We start from the raw sequence: 22535 nt of genomic DNA, 5'->3' as shown, positions 1-22535 counted from the left end.
GCTGCCTGGGACGAACCATGTCCAGGCCTTAAATTGACCTTATGCGCTGTAGGCTCCAAATTGCCAGGCTGGCGGGCACACAGGTAGATTTATCTTCAAGCAGATTGGGAATGGCAAACACAAGGCGACCCCTCTTCCGCCAATGGCTGGAGGGGTAACGAAAGCTATGACCTCAGAGCCGTTATTCAGAGCAGGGACAATCTTTTTTGGGCAGAAGGTTCCAAGATTATCTCCCGCTCTTCTGCGGGATGGACAGGGGCGTGAGGGGAGGATATAAGGAGTGGAGATTCGCTTAAAGGGCGCTAAAGCACTGTTGGGCATTACGCGGAATCTGGCGCCACCGATTCTCCGAGCTGAGGCTGTGCTGGGTCGTTATGCCGCTTACGATTGGCTGACGAGCCCCCGTATTGAACGAACTGGGACTCGTCGTCAGGCACCACTGGGACAGACAGTCGGCCAACGTTTGGATTTGGATCTCGGGCAAGAACCAGCCACACTGCACCTGCGTAATCCCTACGTCCGCACCGCAACGTCACCTTTGGTACGCGCTCTTTCCGGTCTCTCACTCAGCAACAAGCCGCACGGAAAAAAAACGAAGCAAACCTCGCTCTTTCATCACCAGCGCAATCACGAATCCCCAAAGCTTGCTTGCGCAAACCGTCAACAGATACCGGCATTCCCTTCATTGAGAACTGCCCAGCATGGTGAGACGCTTCATGCCCCGCGCGCGCACCACTCCGATTGGGCTGCTGCAACTCGAAAATCCCCGGCTACCGACCGCAAGAAGGAAATAGGACTGACCGTTGCGCTTTCAATATTATTAGGGTATCTCACGACGTCCCAAGGACAAATCCGCAAAGACTGGCCCCACCGGACCGTCCGGAGGGGCGGGCGGCGGCAAGCCCAAGAAGGCCACATACGAGGTCACGAAGAAGAAGGAGATCGGAGTTTCGGATCTTACGTTGCTCAGTAAGGTGTCCAACGAAGCCATCAACGACAATCTCAAGAAGCGATTCGAAAGTCAGGAGATCTATACCTACATCGGCCATGTGTTGGTGTCAGTCAACCCCTTCCGGGACCTGGGTATCTACACCGACCAGGTACTCGACAGCTACAAGGGCAAAAACCGTCTCGAGATGCCCCCGCATGTCTTCGCTATTGCCGAATCTGCGTACTATAACATGAAGGCGTACCAAGATAACCAGTGTGTCATCATTTCCGGCGAGTCGGGTGCTGGCAAGACGGAAGCCGCCAAGCGGATCATGCAGTACATCGCCAGCGTTTCAGGAGGAGAGTCGGGCGACATCAAGCAGATCAAGGACATGGTGCTGGCAACCAATCCCTTACTCGAGTCTTTTGGTAACGCAAAGACTTTGAGGAATAACAACTCGTCTCGTTTTGGCAAGTATCTGCAGATTCAATTCAATGCGCAGGGCGAACCCGTCGGTGCCGACATTACCAACTATCTCCTCGAGAAGTCGAGAGTCGTCGGCCAGATTACCAATGAGCGAAACTTCCACATTTTTTATCAGTTCACCAAGGGAGCCTCCCAGAACTACCGACAGCAGTTCGGAATCCAAACACCCGAGACGTATGTCTATACTAGCAGATCGAAGTGCCTCGAGGTCGACGGAATTGACGATTTGGCGGAGTTCAACGACACACTCGAGGCTATGAGAATTATTGGTCTAAGCCAGGGCGAGCAAGATGAAATCTTCCGCATGCTGTCTGCTATCTTGTGGGCTGGCAACATTCAGTTCCACGAAGGCCAGGATGGATACGCCGCTGTTAGCGACCAGTCGGTGGTGGACTTCCTGGCATACCTGTTGGAGGTGACGCCCGAGCAGCTCATCAAGGCTATTACCATCCGCATTCTCACTCCGCGAAACGGCGAGGTCATCGAGTCGCCGACAAACCCAGCCCAGGCTGCTGCCACACGAGATGCCCTTTCCAAGGCCATCTACAGCAACTTGTTTGACTGGATTGTGGAGCGTGTCAACAAGTCCCTTAAAGCGAAGCAGGCCACAAGCAACAACATCGGCATTCTGGATATCTACGGCTTCGAGATTTTCGAGAAGAACAGTTTCGAGCAGCTTTGCATCAACTACGTCAACGAGAAGCTACAACAAATCTTCATTCAGTTGACGCTGAAAGCCGAGCAGGACGAATACGCACGCGAACAGATTCAGTGGACACCTATCAAGTACTTCGACAACAAGATCGTGTGTGATCTGATCGAGGGTATCCGCCCTCCGGGTGTCCTGTCAGCCATGAAGGATGCTACCAAGACAGCCCACGCCGACCCTGCTGCATCTGACCGAACTTTCATGCAAAGCATCAACGGCATGTCCAACCCTCACTTGACCCCTCGCCAAGGCAGCTTCATCATCAAGCACTATGCCGGTGATGTTGCCTACACAGTGGACGGAATCACGGACAAGAACAAGGATCTGCTACTGAAGGGTTTGCTCAATCTCTTCTCGGGTAGCGGCAACCGCTTCGTACACACGATCTTCCCCAACCAAGTCGACCAGGACAATCGCAAGCAGCCTCCTTCTGCCGGTGACCGTATTAGAGCGTCCGCAAATGCACTGGTTGAGACTCTTATGAAGTGCCAGCCTTCTTACATCCGAACAATCAAGCCCAACGAAAACAAGTCGCCCTCCGAATACAATGTGCCCAATGTCCTTCATCAGGTCAAATATCTCGGTCTTCAAGAGAACGTTCGCATTCGCCGTGCTGGATTTGCCTATCGCCAAACGTTTGAGAAGTTTGTGGACCGCTTCTTCCTTCTTTCTCCCGCAACTTCATACGCTGGCGAGTACACTTGGCAAGGATCGTACCAGGATGCAGCCAAGCAGATTCTCAAGGACACCAGCATTCCCAAGGAGGAATGGCAAATGGGAACAACAAAGGCCTTCATAAAGTCACCGGAGACCCTCTTTGCGCTGGAGCACATGCGAGATCGATACTGGCACAACATGGCCACTCGTATCCAGCGTATGTGGCGAGCATACCTGGCCTACAGAGCCGAGTCCGCGACTCGCATCCAGCGTTTCTGGCGTAAGAAGAGAACCGGAGCTGAGTACCTCCAATTGCGCGACCAAGGCCACAGGATTCTCCAGAACCGCAAGGAGAGAAGGAGATTCAGTCTGCTCGGTTCACGAAGATTTTTGGGCGACTACATGGGCATCAACGCGTCAATGGGACCGGGTTCACAGATCAGAAACGCCATCGGCATCTCGAACAACGAGAAAGTTGTCTTCTCTTGCCGAGGAGAGATCCTGGAGGCCAAATTTGGCAGATCCAGCAAGCCAAGTCCCCGTATTCTGATTGTCACCAGCAGCAAGTTCTATATTGTTGCCCAGATGCTTGTCAACGGCCAGCCTCAAATCTCTGTTGAACGCTCAATGCCCCTTGGCGCCATCAAGTTCATAGGGGCTTCTACTGCTCGTGATGACTGGTTCTCTCTGGGCGTGGGATCGCCCCAGGAGGCTGATCCTTTGTTGAACTGTGTCTTGAAAACCGAAATGTTCACGCAGATGCAGCGGGTCATGCCTGGTGGCTTTAACCTCAACATCGGCGAAGTGATTGAGTACGCAAAGAAGCCTGGCAAGATGCAAACGGTCAAGGTCCTCAAGGACTCACAGCAGGCCGCGGACTTCTATAAGAGCGGAGGTGTCCACACTCAACCCGGCGAGCCTCCATCATCTGTTTCCAAACCAACGCCCAAGGGCAAACCTGTTGCTGCTCGACCCATCACACGTGGCAAGCTCATCAAGCCTGGTGGCCCCAACGGTAGACCATCTCGCCTGACAAATACTAACCGGACACCCCAGCCTCGGCCTGCTGCGTCTTCCGCAAGATCTGTTCCTCAACCTCCTGCGGCCATCAGCTCAGCCAAGACTGGGCCATTTGGACGTCAACAACCACAAGCCGCCGCCGCCGCCGCTACTTCAATTCCTTCACATACCAGACAACAGTCAGCAACCTCCGCAGCTACTAGAATGCCTCCTCCCCCACCCCCCGCCGCGCCCCCCGCAAAGGCCAAGATCATGGCCAAGGTTCTGTACGACTTCGCCGGCCAGAAGGAGAATGAATTGACAGTCAGAGCTGGTGATATGATCGAGGTTGTCCAGAAGGAGAACAATGGTGAGCAAAATTTCTTTTACGAGCCCAGCGGACTGCGACCACTGACCATTTGATGATAGGCTGGTGGCTCGCGAAGAATGGTGGCTCTCAAGCTTGGGTTCCTGCCGCATACGTCGAGGAGCAGGCTCCCGCACCCGTCGTGGCTCCTCGCCCTCCCCCTCCGCCTCCTTCCGCCAACGGAGCGGCCGCCCGTGGCAAGCCGACTCCTCCTCAGCCGCCCATGAAAAGACCTGCTGCTGGACGCAAACCGGCCGTCGCTCATCCGCGCGATTCTGGCTTGAGCCTGAACGGAGCTAGCGGCTCCGACAACAGCCGCAGCAACACCCCGACTCCCAGCTTGGGCAACAGTTTGGCGGATGCTCTGCTCGCTCGAAAGAATGCGATGCAGAAGAAGGACGATGACGACGATTGGTGATCGGATTTCGTGTGGAAGGTCAGGGATGAGGTTGGGTCGATACATCTGGATCCTGGAATGATGCTTCATGATTGCACGATATGATTGCTCTTTGGACTGATGGTGGAGGTTGGATGGCGGATTGCCCCTAGAGTGGCAAGCGGTTCACAATCGACAAACCTGCTGTTTTGAGTTCTTTCAGCATACAGGATCAGGGCAACCCCAGATGGAAGGCGGATTTGATCCTGTCTTGTATGCACCTTTTGTTTGGTAGATTCAGGAGTCAAAGGGATTCATGGCCTGCGCGAAGCCATCTTTGGATGCCCCTTCTTTGTTGGTTTCAAGGTAGTATAGAACCGTGGGAAGTCAAACCCAAAAAGAAAATTTTCTGTTTACTGGTTTGTCTATGGCCTGTTTCACTCCTCTCCATCCTTTTGCAAGACTTTCCTGCGACGTAATAGCTCCGCTAGAGGTACATCCTCGTCATCGTCAGTCATATCCTCGTCCTCGTCTACGCCAAAGTCCTGTAACCGCTCGCCGTCCGCGTTGGTCCAACCGGGTTCCCCATCTGCGCCCTCTGCATAGCTATCGTCAGAGTCACTGTCTATCATATCATAGCCATCCACCTCCTCTAACTCTTCCATCATTCGTGAACGGCTACTCTGCCGCCGCCGCCGATCCGCATCTTGCCGCGTCTTGAAGGCCTCTAGTTCTTCTTCCTTGCTCCCGTATCTTGGCACCACCATGCTTTCTGGGTCTCGAATCGAGGGCCAACCTCCTTGGGCGGAACGTCGCACTTTATCTGGATCTGGCGGCGGCCACATGCCTTCTTTATGATTCAGACCGTTCTCCGGCCACTCCCAGCCCACGCCCCTGCCGTCCTTGCTCACGCGCGGGTTCCCGGCAAAGGGGAAAAGCCACAGCAGCGGGTTCGAGGTGCCCATTGCCTGAGACAGGTTCGCATAGATACCGATGTCATAGGGAAACTCCACCTTTTCCAGCCGCAGCCTTTTCCCGTCGGGACCCGTTATGGACCAAAACTCCCCCGCATCCTTGCGGTTCCGGTCGCAGACGGCCGCGTGGCGGTCGACCTCCCAGCCCTCAATCATGGTCTCGTTGAGGACCCAGCTGCGGACGGTCGAAAAGAAGAGGATGCCGAGGGCGAGGGAGCTGAAGAAGCAGATGAGGGAGCAGAGGGTCAGGTGAACGAGGACAGGTAGGGAAGGGCCCAAGTAGGAGGGCAGCAGACGGTTGTCCCAGATGGCGGCGAAGCGTAGGTAGAGGATGCGGGCGAGGTACCAGAGGGAGAAATTTGTGTAGGCGAGGAAGCGGAGGAAGTGGGGGAAGGTCGTTAGAGAGGTACAGTTTCCCGTCCAAGGGCAGTGGTGGTCCATTCCTGCGGGAAGTCGTGTGTTAGTACAATGTGCTTGTGCGCGGATGAGTAGGGGAAGAAGGGGGGGGTTAATGGTAGAACGAAAGAGATCTTACGAGGGACGCAGCGCGCGCAGTGCCGGCAGTGATGCGCGCGCGGGGGTTTCGGCGCGGAGCACTTCTTGCACCACCGCCTCACGAGGCCGTACTCATCCGGCTCGGGGACCTCGATGACGGAGTCAGGAAAGGAGTAGCGGCCCGGATCGACGGTGCAAGACTTATAGTACGTGTACCATTGGCACAAGAGGAGGGCGTTGAAGACGTACGTCTCGGAGCGGGTGAGGCGACCGGGAGCGAGGGAGTCGTCGGCGAGGTAGAAGAGGAGCTGGGAGGAGTAGGCGAGGAAGGCCATCAGCGCGCAGGAGCCCGGGACGGCGAGGCGCTTGATGAAGGGGGAGGAGGTTTCGTTGAAGCCCGCCATTGTTGCGCCATTGGGGGGGGGGTTTGCTTCCAGATCGAGGGGGTTGTGTCTTGAGGCCGACCGAACGGGTTGTCGCAACAGACGTTGCGGAATTCGAGATTCGGCGGAGGAAGAAGTTGAGGGCTGTCAATCCATGTCGGTGCCGGGACGGACGGAGGAAGCTAGCTCGGGGGCGGAGTGGTCGGGATTGGAGAGGAGCTTGACGCGGTTCAAAGGGGCAGTGCTAGGGGGCAAGGGCGGCTTGGAGGACGCGTCTTTGCCTTGTTAGGGGAGGGTTTAATTGGATTATGTAAGAATTGGACAACTTGGCAACCAATTTGAAGGATGATAGCTGCCTGTCGGTACACGATCCACGTCCATCAATTCTTTCATCAATTGAAAGAAATGAACTGAAAATTCATGGTCTGTTGAACTAGAGACGACTCGTGCGGTTCTGATTGACCGCATGTTTTCACTTGTGGCTGCGTTGTAAGCGAAAGACTACCCGGCTCGGGCTGGTGAACGTCTCCCTCGATGGCACGCGATGCGCAAATACATCTGACGGCGCTTTGGTAGGGATCGCCAATTCTTCCCATTACTCCCAGCCCGCGCAATTCTGACTGAGTCTCAGTACCGTCGGTTCATTCCTTTGGATCTCTTCCAACTTTGAGGGTCATTCTCTGATCGGTACGGCCTGTTGCCAAGACTTTCCCCGTTCACCACGTGGGAAGAAACCTCCTGCTGACGCAATGGTGTTCCAGAGTATCCACGCCTCTCCTCCGTTCTCATACTACTGCTATCGGGAGGCCTGACATGGTTGGCAAGCTATCTCGCCGCATGGCTTCCCGGCGCTGATGGAAGATTCGGTGCGTTTGCTATGTGCCTCTAGATTTGGCCAGTTGTTACTGACATCACTTCAGATGAGCGCGCAGGCTACAAGAGCACCTTCGAGCAGACTGTCCCCGCCAGACCGCGGCGGTACTTTGCCCCGTTGCTCATCTTTTGCATCTTCCTTCGCCTCGAGGTCTTTCATCGAGTGACCTCTCAGCTGCAGTGCTCTGCGCCGGGAGTGCAGGTGAGTCGCGAACATCCGTCTTTGATCCTCTCGCCTCAGGTAGAACGATGAGGCTGACAAGGGCCTACAGTCATTCTTATGTATTTACTTGGTCCTCTACCATATTCTCTACTACCAGAAGGCCCGGCCCCCATCGCCTGAAGAAGACCCTTGGGCAACTATTGGAGATGATATTGCAATCTGGGCCAATGGCTCACGAACTCTGGCGCTGGGAAGCACCTGCCTTTTCAGCTACGGCACCTTCGTCGCCATCTCGCAAGATCCCAGGTCGACTTTCATTTGCTCCGCTCTCTCGGACAGTCGAATGTCCACTCTTGCCTTCCAACTACTCGGACTCTTCTTGGACGCTGTCATCATCTCCCTGTTCTGGCGCATCCTGGCGTGGACCAAGACGACGAAGCTCCGTCTGAGGACCCTGGGCGTCATTTTAATTCTCTCGGGGGTCTTTATCAAAGTCTTCCAGATCCTCATCTCACCTCTCGTTTCAGCCAGTGAGGGATACCCGACTTCCTTCAGGGGCTTTGACTCTCTGTACATCTTCGACGTCTTCATCGACAGCTTTGCATTTGCAGTCCTCGTCACCTCACTGAGTATCCTTGTTTACGAGACAAATCCCGTAACTCCGACCAGTATCATCACCTTTATCTGTGGCCTCACAGCCACCACCCAAAACATATTGCACATCGGAAAATGGCAAATGGAATCCAGACTAACCGCCATCGGGCCGCTATACCTCTTGGTCTTCGGCTACAGTATGTTCCTGTATAGCACCAACGTCCGCTCGCTCCTCTTCATCCCTAGAGCACTGTTCCTCGTGTTAATGGTCTCAATGTTCGTCGGCATGACTATATACGGCCTTCTGAAGTCGGCAACAGTGAAGCAGCATCCCCTCAACAGACTCATTTACGATGTCAGGGTGGAATCCGACCGTTGGATGCGACATGCCATGACCAGCGACAACCTGAAAGTTGCCGTAGACGTATACCACGAACGACACTACGGGAGAGACCCGCCTCCCAATTTTGACAAGTGGTACGATTTCGCAAAGGCTCGTAAGTCTCTTATTATCGACCACTTTGAGCAGATGGAAAGCGACATACTTCCTTTCTGGGGCATCAAGCCGGAGGCGATCCGGCAAGCCTACAATGACAGAGTACACAAGGAGCCTCATATCGCCATGGTCACGATTGAGAACAAAAAGGTAACGCACAATTACGAGGGCGAGGACGCGAACAAGAAGGTCCTCGATGAGCTCCTGACCATGATAGAGGGCTTCGTCGAGCATCTTTCCGACATGAAGCTACCCATCAACTTGAGCAACCAGCCTCGGGTTCTGACACCGTGGTCAGAACTCCACAGATACACTCTCACCGGTATGAAGCAGAAGTTCAAGCTCCTATCGTCGCGGTCGATGGAGAGTGCTTCAGATGAAGGTGCTAGTGAGACTTTTCCTCGTGAAGGTGCCGTTGAGAGACAGAACTCCGAGACAAAACCAGCTGAAAGCAAACCGAACGCGGAACCGAAAGCCGCGGCAGGCTTCCCAGCGATTCCTCAGACAAAACAGGCGATTTATGAGTCCACCAAAGAATGGCGGGATATGGAAGCCTCCGTGTGTCCGACCGACAGCCCAGGAAGAGCAGGGCTCCATTGGAACGTCCGCGACTTCTGCACCTCCTGCGTGAGGTGGCATGAGGATGAGCAATTCATGTGGAACTATCCGCAGTCCAAGAGTCTTTGCGACCAGCAGGATTTGACCCGACTTCACAGCTTTCACACGTCGGCGCCCCCTATCGCGCCTTTGCAGGAGCTGCTGCCAATATTTGGCAGATTCAAGGCCGATGGTTTCAATGACATTCTCCTGCCCCTGTTACCCCTGGTGGAAGAGGAGCAGGAAGTCAAAAAGGACTTTCGGCAGCGCAAGGACAGGTTATATTGGCGAGGCAAAATCGGAGATAAACCCATTAGCGACGAGGCGTTGCGTGGAAATCACAAGCACCGGCTAGTCCACCTCATCAACAACGCAACAGCCGCAGAGGACGTCACGATGATGCTTGGCGCGCCGTCCAAGGGCAGCTGGTACGCGTACGAAATTGTTAGCGCCCGGGAGGCCAACAGCGTCCTCCCGTTCGACATTGGCATATCGGAGTACGCGTGCGACGGCGGCCCGGGCTGCGCGGCGGTCAAGGCGGAGCTGGGACAGAAGGCCGCCGACTCTGACCCCCTGAACCACCGCTACGTCATGCTGCTAGACGAGGATACGGCCCCACCGCCGCAGATGCTCCGGACCATCCGATCGCCGGGCAGCGTGCCGTTCATGTCCTCCGTCTTTGGGGAGTGGTACTCGGAACGGCTGATCCCATGGCTTCACTTCGTGCCTGTGGACACGCGGTTCCATGCCCTCCACAGCACGGTGGCTTACTTTGTCGGCCTCAAGGGCCGCGGCAAGCTCAATGGCCGGGAGGTGGACTTTGAGGCGCGGTGGGAGGATGCCGAGTGGATCGCGACGCAGGGGGCGAGGTGGGTGGACAAGGCCCTCCGGAGAGAGGACATGGAGATTTACCTGTTTCGGTTGCTCCTGGAATGGGGACGGGTTGTGAGGGACGATCGGGACAGCATCGGATTCAAGCTGGATAAGTCATGATTTGTAGTATTCATTCGCTGCTTGGGGTTTTTTTCGTTGATAGATATGGGCAAGGTTATTCACGACTATTACACTGTTCATGCGTTCATCCGTTCGATAGCCGGTCCTGAACCGTGCATGATATTTGGTGGTCCAAGCCGTGGATGCTGGAGGCAGGGTTCGCCCTCTTCATCATTGTCAAAGAGCAGACGTGTTTATCCACCATGACTGAATGAGGTGGCATTTTCGGCTGGTTAGCAAGCAATATGCACCCGAAGCTTAGAAACCCAATTCGTCGGGCCTTCGATGGAACCCTAGATACCTCTCATCTCCAAAGAAACCAAACGGGAGCTCCGATCATCCACTTGCTTCGTACAGGTTCCCCCCCTGGCGCGTTTCGGCCGAAAAGAAGTCTCTCTCAAGAGCGACTCTACTCACCGTCAACGCCCAATACTAATGCCTGTGTATCAACTTCACGGCCCTGGGCCCGGAAAGACAGATAAGCTTGCTATTGGGCCGAGTGGGCTGCCTCCGTCATGATCTCTCTAACTCACACACTTGTGTGCAGTTTTCGTTTTGTTGTTGTTTGCCGAGTCTTTGCAGAGCAGGGGTTGATTTGGTCGGGGAGGGCTGGTTGAGGATGAAGCTCGTTTCAGAATGACAGGCGGGACAAAATGGGGGGGGGTTTGCCTCGCGACTCGCGAGCTACCTCAGTGTGCCTAGGTACGTCAGGCAAAGAAGGGGGGAGGGATGGAGGAAAATCCAAGAATGTAGATGAAATAGTAGAAAGAGGAGAAAGGTGTAAATTTACCCCTTCCTTGGCGGGGATTCACAAACGGACAAGAGCTCCAGAGATGCCGCAGCTTGGGAAGCCACCCGTTTGCAATGGGTCGCAGCTTTCTTCTCAGAGCGAGACAGAGTTCCTGCGTGCCCTGCCTCCTGCCTGTGTGACGATGACAAGTGGGGAACCTGACCAGCTGCCTTACTCCCAGGTCCCTCCACTCAGCACGGGGCGCCCTTTCACACCTTCAACACGCTAGGCAGGGCTGCCCCTCCCCCTCCCCCTCACCCAGCTCCGGGTATGTCCCCCCCTCTCTCAAGTTCCCTCTCGGACGCAGATAGGCTGACCAACCTCTCCGCGACCTACCTACCTATGTAAGCATCCAAGGTACTTTTCCGTGCCTGGCTAACCTTACCTATAGACACAGACCCCCTTGACGCTTACACACGACTTTTATCTGTTGGACCTGGTCAGTTGCTTTGCTACTGTGGCAGCCGGCATCCACCCGTTGCCATTGTATCCGATTGTTGCTTGCTGCATTGTACCCAACCTCCACCTACGCCCGAGCTCGTCTTCGGTTTACAACCTCTCTTCTCCATCTCGGATAGAACCTTCTGCGTATTTCACTCTCACACCAATCCCGTCACTAAACATCCTCCACGCCTCTTATACTCCTTACTCAACAACCGCCTCGACTATACCCCGCGCGAACAGAGCCATAGAAAGCCTCGTTCCACACAGAGCAACAATCCTGTCTCAACTCCTTCAAATCCAAAGCACTCTAACCACCCAGCCGAGTCTCTCGCTTCGCGACAGCATCAGAAAACATGGTCGACCGGCCCAACAAGCCCACCGCCTTGGCCACCACGCCCGGCCTCCCTCCCCAGGCCACCGTCGACATCACCCACTCCAACTCGCGCGTCTCCGCGACCCTCCCCACCGGCGAGTCTATCGAAGTCCTCCTCCACGGTGCCACTGTCCTCTCGTGGAAATCTGCCACCGGTGCCGACCGCCTCTGGCTCTCCGAGTCCACCGTCTTTGACGGCTCCAAGCCCGTTCGTGGCGGTATTCCCCTCGTCTTCCCCGTCTTCGGCCCCCCTTCCGACGCCCACCCACCTACCGCCAAGCTCTCCCAGCACGGCTTCGCCCGCAGCTCACGATGGGAGTTCCTCGGCAAGTCCACAAGCGAGGGCTCCGCCGGCTCCGAGTCCTCGATCAAGCTCGACTTTGGCCTATCCTCAGCGAACCTGGACGCCGAGACACAGGCCAAGTGGGGTTACAAGTTTGGTGCCATCTACAGCGTGTCGCTTGACCGCGAGACGCTGTCGACGTCCTTGGTCATTACAAACGAGGGCGAGCAGGCCTTCGACTGCCAGGTCCTGATGCACACCTACCTGCGTGTCAACGTACGTCCTCGACCGCCCCTAGTTACTTACTGCAAGTCCTTCAGCTAACATACTGTTACAAACCAGGACATCACGAAAGTCTCGGTCCAAGGCCTCGACGGCGCCGCCTTCACCGACAAGGTCGATAACGGCGCGTCAAAGACCCAATCCGGTGAGATCGCCATCACTGAAGAGACGGATCGCATCTACACCCCAACCGGCGGGCCCAAGGCCCCTGTCACCGTCCTCGAGGGTGGCAAGCCCATATTCTCCGTCGTCCGCGACAACCTCGACAACATTGTCGTCTGGAACCCTTGGGTCGAGAAGGCGCAGGGCATCGCCGACTTTGCGCCCAAGGACGGCTACAAGAACATGCTGTGCGTGGAGCCCGGCGCCGTCAAGGAGTGGCAGAAGCTGGAGCCCGGCGACGCTTTTGAGGGTGCCCAGGTCATCACGGCGAACTGAGGCCAGGGGATGAAGAGGGGAAAGCTGTGAGATTTTAGTCACATCGGAGGCGGAGGGATTGTCAACTCAAACCCGGACCGAAGGAGGATGAGAAAGGGGGGGGAAACAAGTACTGAAAAAGAAATCCCGGGACATTTCAACCGTGGATGATTCTCAAGTCAGCTAGATGGATATTTAGACGGCCGAACGTGGAGAAGACCGAAAGTTATCATGAACAAGCAGGCGCGCACAAGGGAAAGCAGGCCCGGAAACCAACCCTTTTGAATACATCACGATGATACGGCAAACACACATATGCACACCAACAAACACCACCTCAAAGTGAACGACACGTTTCAATGGTTCATCATTATTTCTTTTGCTTTTTCTTCATTATCCTGGGCGGCGATGGACCTCCAGATGCGTTCGCAACAATCTAATACATGATGTCGAGGATGGCGTTTCCCACCTCTCTTTCCATACCCAACTCAGTTCAGAGGCATGCCATGAATTTCCCAAGTCCGTTTCCATACAAGAATAGTAACAAAACCAAGTTATCTTTCTTTCCTTTCCCTCGTCTCAACTCATAAACCAAAGATATACGCCGATAATGCATGATGGGGCTTCAAACCCATCGTCGTGGTGAATGTATGTATGCGTGGCGTGGTGAGGAGTATTGACATGCCCTCGCAAGGCCAGTAACAAGAAATAAAAGGGAATTATGGCAGAGTAGTAGGTTTTTTTGTTCCAATGTCATGCCATGGTCGTTGGTGACAGTAACAGCAGGAGTTCCCTCAGACTCGCCCACGGGCCTCGGCGGCGAAGAGTTCTCTCTTGATGTCCATAAGCATGTCCTCCATCTTGTACACCTCCTCCCGTGACAGCGTAGCAGAGCGAAGGCTGGCGAGAACGCCGGTCAGGGAGTCAATCATGTCGACATCCTTGGCGGGTTCTTCACCCGGAGCTTCAGGCGCCGTGTGCGCGTCTGCGACAGCGTCAGTGACGCCGGCGGCATCGACGTCCATATAATCTTCTGCCGTCGCGTGCGCTATCGTCATCGTTTGCTCCAGCTCCGGCTCAGGCCCCTGGAATGATTGACTCGCTCGGAAGTGTGCTTCCTCTTGCTCATTAACCAGTTGGGAGTTGACTTCGGCTTCGAGGTCCACGGAGCGTTTCGATGGGGTATCATGGACAGCTGAGCGCTGACTGCGACGACGAGGGGCGTCTTCCCCGAGCGCAGGGAACATGGTGAGCTGAGACGACTCGACGATCTCGGTGGCGTCGGTGGACTTTCTCTTCTTGTGACGGGTATCGTACTTGGGAGCGCCGCCCCTCTTCCGCTTCTTGGCTGACTTATCGGGAGATGAAGAGGCCGACGACCGGGTTACAGGAGTCGAGGGTCTTCCAGGCGAATTGGACTTGCTCTTACGGGCTCGTGTCTCGACCTGGGAAGGAGCAAGCTCCGCCGGCTCATCTTCTTCATCTTCCTCATCCTCTTCCTCCTCATCATCATCATCTTCTCCTCGGACTGTAATGCAGTCAAGCACAGCGGGCTTCTTCTTTCTAGCGCTTCTGGGACCCTTATCAGATTTGGGAGGGGAAATAGCGGGGTAATCGTTGATCGGGATTTCGCACCGCCTACGATCGAGCTCGACAATAAGCCTCAACATGCTGTTTTCGTCTCCATCACTCATCTCAAAGGAGCGGTCCTTGATACCCGCAGCGCGCGTCGCGGATCTGGTTAGGACTGTGGGCTGCGAGCTTGAAGGGGCGTCGACGAAGACCTCCTGGCCGGATCTGGTTTCTTCCACACCAATCACTCTGTTGTTCTTGGGAGTTGTTGGTGCAGGGTCAGCTACGGTTTCCGCGGACGATTCTGCGACATCCTGATGAGACTGCTCGGACTGCGGTGTCTCCTTTGCGGTCTCCACAGCTGGCGGTGGCAGCTCCGGCTCCTCCACGGCACTTGAGGAAACAATCTGGAACGAGTCGTCTACTGCTGACAGATCCGGGCTGCCTTCTTGGGATATACGCTGAGATGTTGCGCCGTCGGTCAAGTTGAGCTCAGGGGGCTCATCAGTCATGGCGGCAGCATCGGGAGATGGAGAGCCGGAGACCGGTGAGGAGCTAAACTGCCAGGCCTCGAGCTCACTCCGACTGCTAGATCGGGATTTGATCTGAGGTAGCAGAGGGAAGGGTCGGGGCTCTGGAGGCGAAGAAGGAGGATCCGTCATCTCCTGGTCGTTATCTGCCATAGCCAATGTCTGGCCTCGACGAGGCGTCGGGGTGGAGCTGACAAACTCCTCGTACCTTGCGTTGCGCTTAGGTGTCACGTCCTTGGGGGTCTCAACGCCCTTGGGGGTCTCAACGCCCTTTTCAGGAGCGGTAGACGTATCCTCGATATCCTGCGGTTGTTGTTGAGGGCTGGAACGCATCTCTGGGTAAAGGGCTGCAGTATCTTTCTGCCTCTCCCTAACTTCCCTTTGGCGTTCAGTGAGAACTTGAGACTCGTCATTAACTGCTGGAATCAAAGGAGACTTCTCAATAGGTGCGAATTGAATCTGGGAATCATCATGCCTCAATCGAGCTTTGGTTGCGCTACGCCGGGGCCTACCACGGCTTCTCTTAGGAGTATCATCGAGTTGCTTCTTCGCGGAGAGGGAAAGTTTCATAGAGCTAAGAGGTGATGATTGGTTGGATGTAGCTGGCGGCTGAGGCCTGCTACGAGATGAACGTGTCGAGGATACCGAGAGCATCTCAATGACGTCCTGTGATTCGACGAACGAACGATTCTGGTCTGTGGAGGCCACGCTGGAAATAGTTAAGCCTGGCAAAACGATGTCTACAACCGGCTGGGCGGCTAGCAAGACGGCCTTCAGATGTTGAGGGTACTGGATGTGTTCAGCATCCTCGTAGATTGAATTCCACGCTTCCGCAACGGAATTGACAATGTGCCGATGCTTGCTCTCAAAGGCAGCGCAGAGAAGTTCCTCAAAGGTGTCGAGCTGGACCTCTTGTGCCTTGCCGCTGGGCAAAATGATGTTTGAAATGGTTCCCCAGAGATGCTTGACCTGCTCTTAGTCAGTGGAGTAGATTTTCGCATTAGCATGGTTACTTACAGCTTCAGAGGCAGCAGGGCTCTGACGAGCGTTCAGAATACCCTGCGAGTCCCGGATCCACATGGCAAGCCCACTCTCCAAGTTCGACACCGCTCTACAAACGAGCTCCGGATGGCAGCGAGACAGGAATGCACCACATTCCCTAATGAGAGATGTGGAGGATTCGTCAATATTTCTACACTCAGCGGCCTCATAAAGTCGCTCCATCAGCTCGTTGGTCAATTTGTACAAGTTATCGAACGGATCAAAGGAGGATGATCTGGGTCCAGCGACTGCTGTACCCCACAGCCGGCGTCGAGCAGCTTCCAATGCCTGCCTATCCAACGGATGACTAGCAACGGCAAGAAGCTCAGTTGCTGCTAGAAGCGTCTTCACCGGTAGTGGCGAGGCATGGTCGGGAGGAATGGACTCCCGGATGACTTTCGCAAGCGGCTCGACAGCTCCTAAAGCCCGGCCAGCTTCACCAGTCTCCTCACCAGAGCGGGTTGACAACAGCAAGAAGAGCGAACACCAGCGCTCCCAGGGTAGATTAGGAGTCTCCTTCCAACCCCGCTCCAGGAGACGCACCACCGTGCGGTACTCCTGACCGAGGGCAGGTTCGCCTGTAGAACTAGTAGTTTGTGTGCTGTTTTGGGATGAATTAAAGGTCGCAGCCAGACACTGCGCGGCAAAGACCCATAGTCCGTAGGGAGGTTGATTGACCGGCGGCGACCAAATTGGAGTCGCCGATAACATCTCCTGTGCAAGCTCGAATCGAGAGTTTGCTGATTTTGGGGCCAAGAAAGGCGCAACGAATGTCTTGAAGAAGTCGGCGTACTCTTCTCCATCGGGGATACCCGGAGGAAGCCTAGAGACCAAGCCGATGAGATGTTGCAGTGGAGTCCGGGCGTCGCCGACATTCTTTGTCGGTTTGTGGGACGGCGTTGATACAGGCGTAAAGGTGTTAAGACGACTAAGAGAAATCATCTTCTCGGTAAAAGGCAGTAGACCCAGAGCTTCCACAGCAACTGTGACGAGCTCGCGAGCGCTGTCCAGGAACCTAGTCGCCATCTCAGGGGTTGGATCTTCAATCTTGGTCAAGCCATTCTCCCAATGCTTTAGCAAAAGGCCGCAGATCTGGGAAATGAAAGCCGCGGTGTCGATGGAAACTTTGATCTCCTTGGAGGCGGCCGAGACAACGGCTCCGACCAAGGTGCGCCACAAGCGATGGATGTGACTGTTCTTATCTGAGAGCTCGAAGAAGTGTCTTTCCATGATGGGCTCCAAAGTCTGGAACACACGAGCAGCATTGCGTCGGAGCCACTTGGGATCGATAGCTGGGAGTTCGTGGGGCCGGGCAAGAGTCGTCTCTCTAATGCGCTCTTCCCTCCATATCCGAGGTGTTGTCGAGTCGAAAAGACCGGTGAGGATTAGTGTTATCTGTCGCATATGCTCGTCAACAGCGTCAGGGTTCCTTGCTTGCGCTTTTGGTGGCTCTGTCAAGGGTTTCACGCAAATGTCCCAGTAGCTGTCGAGAAGAGCAGTATTCGTACCAGGCTTGAAGGTGTAGTAAAGGAGGTTGCACACGCTGCCGAAAACCACCTCTCGGGTGTGTTTGTTTGTGTACTTTGACTTCAATTGGCTGCTGAGGGGTTGGTAAAGTATCGGGAGAAGCTTGCCGAAAGATTGGCCTTCGGTATGCATAGACCAGACGAAGCGGTTCCAGGCAAAATTCGCCTCCTGCTTGGTTTGGAGGTGATCACTGTTGTTGAAACCCATCTGAATGAGCTGCAGCCACTGGTTGAAAAACTGCCATCGCTCGAGAGGACAGCGTAGGAAACCGACTATGACGCTCCAGATCTTGGGGACAGCCGCAGTGAGTTGCTTGTCGTCCTTCTCCTTGGCCATTGTTCGAAGTTGCTGGTGGTAATACTCTGCGAACTTCATCTCTTCAATGGATGTATCGAAGAGCTCCATCACCTTGCGGGACAACGACTTTTCCTTTCCAAACGCGTAGACGGCTTCTAGACCCAGAGATATCGCAGCAGATCGCAGTTCTTTGACCCTGCTCAACATGTCTGTGAAAAGGTCATTCAGCCAATCAGAGTGAAGCACCATCAACTGTCGTGCCTGTTGGACCAGGCGTTTGTAGATGAGAATTCGAGACATGACAATGCTCTTTCCCTTGAGGTTGTCTTCGATGTTGCGAAGGGCATTGATCAAACGGCGGACGCGATCCGGGGTCATGATCTTCGGGGAGAAGTCCTGCGTAGCGACAGCTTGCATCAGATGCCGAGCAACATCCTTGGGTGTTGTTGGGTCCTCGAAGGATCGAATGCAATAATCTATGAAGAAAACGCCGAAATCGCTGGGTATCGTTGAGGCAATGGCGGGGAAATGCAGAAAAGTAGCGAGAAGAGCAAGAGCGTTGTTGACAAGGGGCGCATCTGGTCCTCCATTGGCAGTATTCTTCGAAGTGATGTCTCGCTGGATGAATTGCACAAAAAGTCCCATTTTGGACTGCAAGGCGATTCGGTCCGGGAGGTTGTTGGACGTCTTCAACGTCATCACCAATGTAGTGTAGGCATCTCGCTTCGAGTCCCTGTCTGTGCCGGCGAGCTGCTTCACCGTTGACTCCAACATGTCTGAGATGTTCGCTGATGTCGTCAAGCTGTCTGGTTTGACGCTTGAGCTAAGGGGGCTCGGTGAAGAAGTTTGTTTGAGGATGCCCTTGACGGGTTTGGGCTGGGTCGACGACGTGGCCGATAAGGGTGATCGGTTGCCAGCGACGGCCACGCCTGGGTAGTTGGGGGCTTCGTTGTATTGTGCCTGAGCAGAAAAGCCCACTCGTTTCCTTGCTCTGCGTACACTCGGATTCGTGGAGTCGGCTCCGGAAAGTGGTGAGTATACACTCGGTGGAGTCTGGAGACTTGATCGAGGGTCTGAGGAGGGAGGGAGGGCGAGGAGATGCTTCGAGGCGGTGGCATCAGCAGCTAGGCTGGTCTCGCGAGGTGGTGTCGGTGGGCGAGGGGGTAACGACTCTAGTCGGCTCGAGACAACTTCAACAGATCCCATGGTTGCGGAGAGGTTCCCGTCGAGTGGGAAGGGGATACCGGACTCCGGCAAGCTCTGCTCTATGTCGACTGGCGCATAAGTGCGTCGGACTCCTGCCAGGGGGAACGAGGGAAATGACGATGCGTAAAACCAAAGGCAATGTACAAATCTCGCCCTCTATGCAAATGGAAGAGTGAGGAGGTGGGCTTTCCGGCGGGAACGAAAGTGAGGTATGGAGACGGGCGAAGGAGCAAAGCCGTATGCGGCTGTGACACGGGGTCGGGGTTGTTAGATGAGGCACCAAGTTCGCGCAAATACACGACTTTTCGCTGCACGACCGTCTTCTCTCGATATAAGGGTGGAGCGGGCTGGTTAATTGGCTAGCGCTCGACGATGCTTAAACACGTCGACGATCGCACGTAAAAACGCGAGTTGAGCGCGAAAACCACTTAAGCATCTGGTCCGTGCTTCTCGTGTATCCCGGTCATTGTGTTACCTGGTTGCCTGGGGGTTGGGCTGCCGACCGACGCCGCGTGGGGCAGTGGAATGAATCGCACCCACTAGCTTTTACTGTTCCACCGCACCCTGAAGCTGCCCGCCAAAATGTTCCGCACCCACGCACCCCAGCAACAGTGCAGTGTGCTCCACAGCTCTGAGTGGAATGCTTAGCTAAGCTGACACAGGTGTGGCTTGCATACCTAGTAGCGCACGGGCTGTGAGCTCGCGTCAACTGTCAACTGCCTGGCGGCCACCATGCGCCCCTCTTCTTGTGTAACGACGGTGGAGGGAAGGATTGCTGCTGTCCCCTTTCTCAGAAGACATGTCTCCGTTCCGTCCCAGCCACATCTTCACTTCAACGAATGACAACACCAAGGAATTAACAATATCTCTTGTGCATACGACTCACAAGCTCAACCGGGAGTTCGAAAGTTTACATCACCGACAAAGCCGAGGCTCGACAGATTTACAACTTCGTGGTCGATGCAGGACAGAACCTAGGCCGAAATCATCAAGGTCGGTCAGATATCAAGCCACTTGAATTCGAGATCGAGTGCCACAATCACATCCGTTGAACCGCACATCCTTTTCTCGCCACTGCAGGAAGTGATCCTCCTCCTTCTAGTTGTCCCATAGGTAATTCAATCTCGTCCTTGCCTCTCATTTCTGTCTGTGTGTGTTCTGCCCATCATGGCGTCTAAATTGAAGAGAATGCTGAGCGTCAAGGAACGTAGTGTCTGCCGCAAATCAAGTGCCCCTAGCTTTTCTCGGCCGGGCTCGCCCAAGCTCCGCTGCGTTGCCGATCCTGACTACAAGATCAGCTCTGCCCGCCGCACCATGTCACAACCCCTCGTCATGCAGGCCAGCCTCGCCGGCCCTGGTAGGTCCCCGACTCGTCCGGGTCATGAAGCTGTGTGACTGATGAATCTCCAGCAAAACTTGAGGCCGTCACTAGTCTCATGAGTAAATTAGGTGAAGACCTGAAGAAGCCCACCTTGCTCCCTCACCGTAAGCTTAATCAACTGCCCAATGCCTGCGTCGGTCGCACAGCTAATTTGCTATCTGAGAACGTGACGCTGCTCTCGAGGAACTGAAGATCTATGGGCGGGACCCCACCAACGCTGATCCTATCTTCACACAAGAGGTCATTTCGTCTGCCTTCATCGAGTCTTGTTGAAACTGACACAGTAAAGGGTATCGAGATTCTCACAAAGCATGCCTTTAACAGCCCGTCGAATTCCACAGCCAGGGCAGCACTGAGGGTTCTAGCCAACACCATGCTATTGAATCCCAAAGCTCGCCAAACATTTGTCGATCTCGGCTACGAGGACCACGCTTGCAAGAGACTGAGGAATGACAGCTTCGACGATGAGTTTCTTGTCTCGAGAGTTCTGTTCCTCACCACATACGGAACCAAAATCGATCTGCTGTCCCTGATTCAGAAACACCGCTTGGCCGAGACTGTGGTTGAGAATCTTTCCAAGCACGCCAAGCGCTTGGGGAGCCATCAGACCCATGTGTCAGCCGATCCGATGGAGGACATGGCTCTCAACGAGACTCTGAAGCTGCTTTTCAACGTGTCGCATTTCTGCCCCTCGGAAGTGGACGCATTTACAGGCGGCATCCCGCACATCATTGCGCTGCTCTGGAAGCATGACATTCCCTCTAACAAGCCGCTGGACCCGCCGTTCAACGCTCTTGTCAACGCCTTGCTGGATCTCAAGCTGGAGGACAAGGATGTCCAGGGGTCTCTTTACCCCAAGAGTGAGCCCACGAAGGTGGCAGATCGCTTGATCGAGATTCTGGACCCGGCACTAAAGGCATATCCCGACAATGAGCTAGAGCAGCTGGTTACGCCGCTAATTGGTGTCTTACGGCGCGTGCACGACGGCGCCCCTAGCGATGTCAAGAAGTCCATCAGAGAGACTCTTCTGCCCACCGAGCAAGATAGAAAGGAGGTGCTTGGCCGCGGTACTTCACTGACATCGCGGTTGTTACGCAACTCAACGAATCCACTGACACCTCATTTTCGCGAGGCCATCTCATATCTCCTCTTCGACTTGTCAGACCAGGATGCTTCGAAGTTTGTTGAGAATGTCGGTTACGGCTTCGCCTCGGGTTTCCTATTCCAGAAAAACATCCCGATCCCTGCCAGTGCTGCAGAAGCGTTCAGCACAGGCGAGGAACAACGGCCTGTCAACCCCATCACAGGACAATTCATTGACTCAGAGAAAAACGTGAATGTTCCGGAAATGACAGAAGAAGAAAAAGAGAGGGAGGCAGAGAGACTATTCGTCCTGTTTGAGAGGTAAGATGGCGTTTACTTCGCAACTAGAATGTATGCTAACGAACTATCAGGCTTAAGAAGACAGGCATCGTTGATATCCAAAACCCTGTGGAGCAGGCGGCAAGGTCAGGACAACTTCATGACTTTGGAGATAAACGTGTGGAGGAGCTTGATGATTAAGATGAAGCATAGCATATGGGCGGGTAGGACACCGTCGCAGAGGAACGAACATGCACTAGGCGTTGGAGTAATTATTGACCACCTTACTAAGATTCGTGTGTCCAGATTCAGCGTTCGCGTTTCAGTGAAGATTCTGATTTCTACCCTTCCGATTCTGTTGATGACTTCTATTCCTTACTACCTTAAGCGTGTTAGGTCGTCCTCCATCTCAATAGGCCTCAGGCATTATCAAAATACAAGCCGCTTAATGTAAGGTCTTTGACTGACAAGCCCACGAACCGTCCTTAATCTCAAGTTTTCAGGACCGAGGTAAAGTAGGCTAGTACACCCCCTCGTGTTTGTTGAGAACAGCGCAATAAGTCGTAAACAGCCACTCGTGCTCAGTCTAATTCTCACAAGTCCACTCCAAGCGGCTTTCTTTATCCAATTGACTCCTTCTTCGCCCTTGCATCCCCTTTTTGCATAGCAGGTAAGGTGCCTTGTGTAAACAGACGGTTCGCCCTGATCAGGCGCATACAGTTCCGGTACGTGCTTGATTGTCTTAGCCCTCAAAATACAAGGCTGAAGTAATTAGGTAGTTAAGGTAAGTGCGAGCGAGATCGTGTAGAGTTTGAGATACCTGCCTACCCAACCTACCGCCTCACCTTGGCTATTCGGGCGCATCTTTCACTTGGTGAATCCAATTTTGCGATTTAAAAACTAGCTCAAACACCTACTAAGGCAACTTTTTCAGCTT

The 22535-nt window shown here is 54.5% G+C and overlaps 6 protein-coding genes across 6 annotated transcripts; 4 read left to right on the top strand and 2 right to left on the bottom strand.

Annotated features, from left to right (window-relative positions):
• Positions 1-701: 701 nt before the first annotated feature.
• Positions 702-4567, top strand: CORC01_08033 (uncharacterized protein; the record flags this gene model as incomplete). Its single annotated transcript, XM_022619668.1, has 3 exons — positions 702-704; positions 825-4152; positions 4212-4567. The coding sequence occupies 3 exons, from the start codon at positions 702-704 to the stop codon at positions 4565-4567; spliced, it is 3687 nt and encodes a 1228-aa protein (XP_022473872.1).
• Positions 4568-4962: 395 nt separating this feature from the next.
• On the bottom strand, positions 4963-6398 carry CORC01_08032 (DHHC zinc finger domain-containing protein; the record flags this gene model as incomplete). The annotated part of the gene is made up of 2 exons (XM_022619667.1): positions 4963-5942; positions 6035-6398. The coding sequence occupies 2 exons, from the start codon at positions 6396-6398 to the stop codon at positions 4963-4965; spliced, it is 1344 nt and encodes a 447-aa protein (XP_022473871.1).
• Positions 6399-6911: 513 nt separating this feature from the next.
• CORC01_08031 (capsular associated protein) lies at positions 6912-10093 on the top strand (the record flags this gene model as incomplete). The annotated part of the gene is made up of 5 exons (XM_022619666.1): positions 6912-6949; positions 7009-7064; positions 7139-7243; positions 7298-7452; positions 7523-10093. 5 exons carry the CDS (start codon positions 6912-6914, stop codon positions 10091-10093), a joined length of 2925 nt encoding a protein of 974 aa, XP_022473870.1.
• Positions 10094-11680: 1587 nt separating this feature from the next.
• Positions 11681-12703, top strand: CORC01_08030 (aldose 1-epimerase; the record flags this gene model as incomplete). The annotated part of the gene is made up of 2 exons (XM_022619665.1): positions 11681-12259; positions 12326-12703. 2 exons carry the CDS (start codon positions 11681-11683, stop codon positions 12701-12703), a joined length of 957 nt encoding a protein of 318 aa, XP_022473869.1.
• Positions 12704-13476: 773 nt separating this feature from the next.
• CORC01_08029 (uncharacterized protein) lies at positions 13477-18855 on the bottom strand (the record flags this gene model as incomplete). Its single annotated transcript, XM_022619664.1, has 2 exons — positions 13477-15753; positions 15802-18855. The coding sequence occupies 2 exons, from the start codon at positions 18853-18855 to the stop codon at positions 13477-13479; spliced, it is 5331 nt and encodes a 1776-aa protein (XP_022473868.1).
• A 1167-nt stretch (positions 18856-20022) lies between these two features.
• Positions 20023-21799, top strand: CORC01_08028 (guanine nucleotide exchange factor synembryn; the record flags this gene model as incomplete). Its single annotated transcript, XM_022619663.1, has 5 exons — positions 20023-20212; positions 20266-20340; positions 20400-20476; positions 20526-21640; positions 21691-21799. The coding sequence occupies 5 exons, from the start codon at positions 20023-20025 to the stop codon at positions 21797-21799; spliced, it is 1566 nt and encodes a 521-aa protein (XP_022473867.1).
• Between the last annotated feature and the right edge of the window lie 736 nt (positions 21800-22535).

Source organism: Colletotrichum orchidophilum (assembly GCF_001831195.1).
Source record: "Colletotrichum orchidophilum strain IMI 309357 chromosome Unknown Scaffold_66.1, whole genome shotgun sequence".
NCBI classification, from domain to species: domain Eukaryota; kingdom Fungi; phylum Ascomycota; class Sordariomycetes; order Glomerellales; family Glomerellaceae; genus Colletotrichum; species Colletotrichum orchidophilum.
The sequence above is the reverse complement of the archived record's forward strand: the minus strand, read 5'-3'. Positions and strand labels throughout refer to the sequence as shown.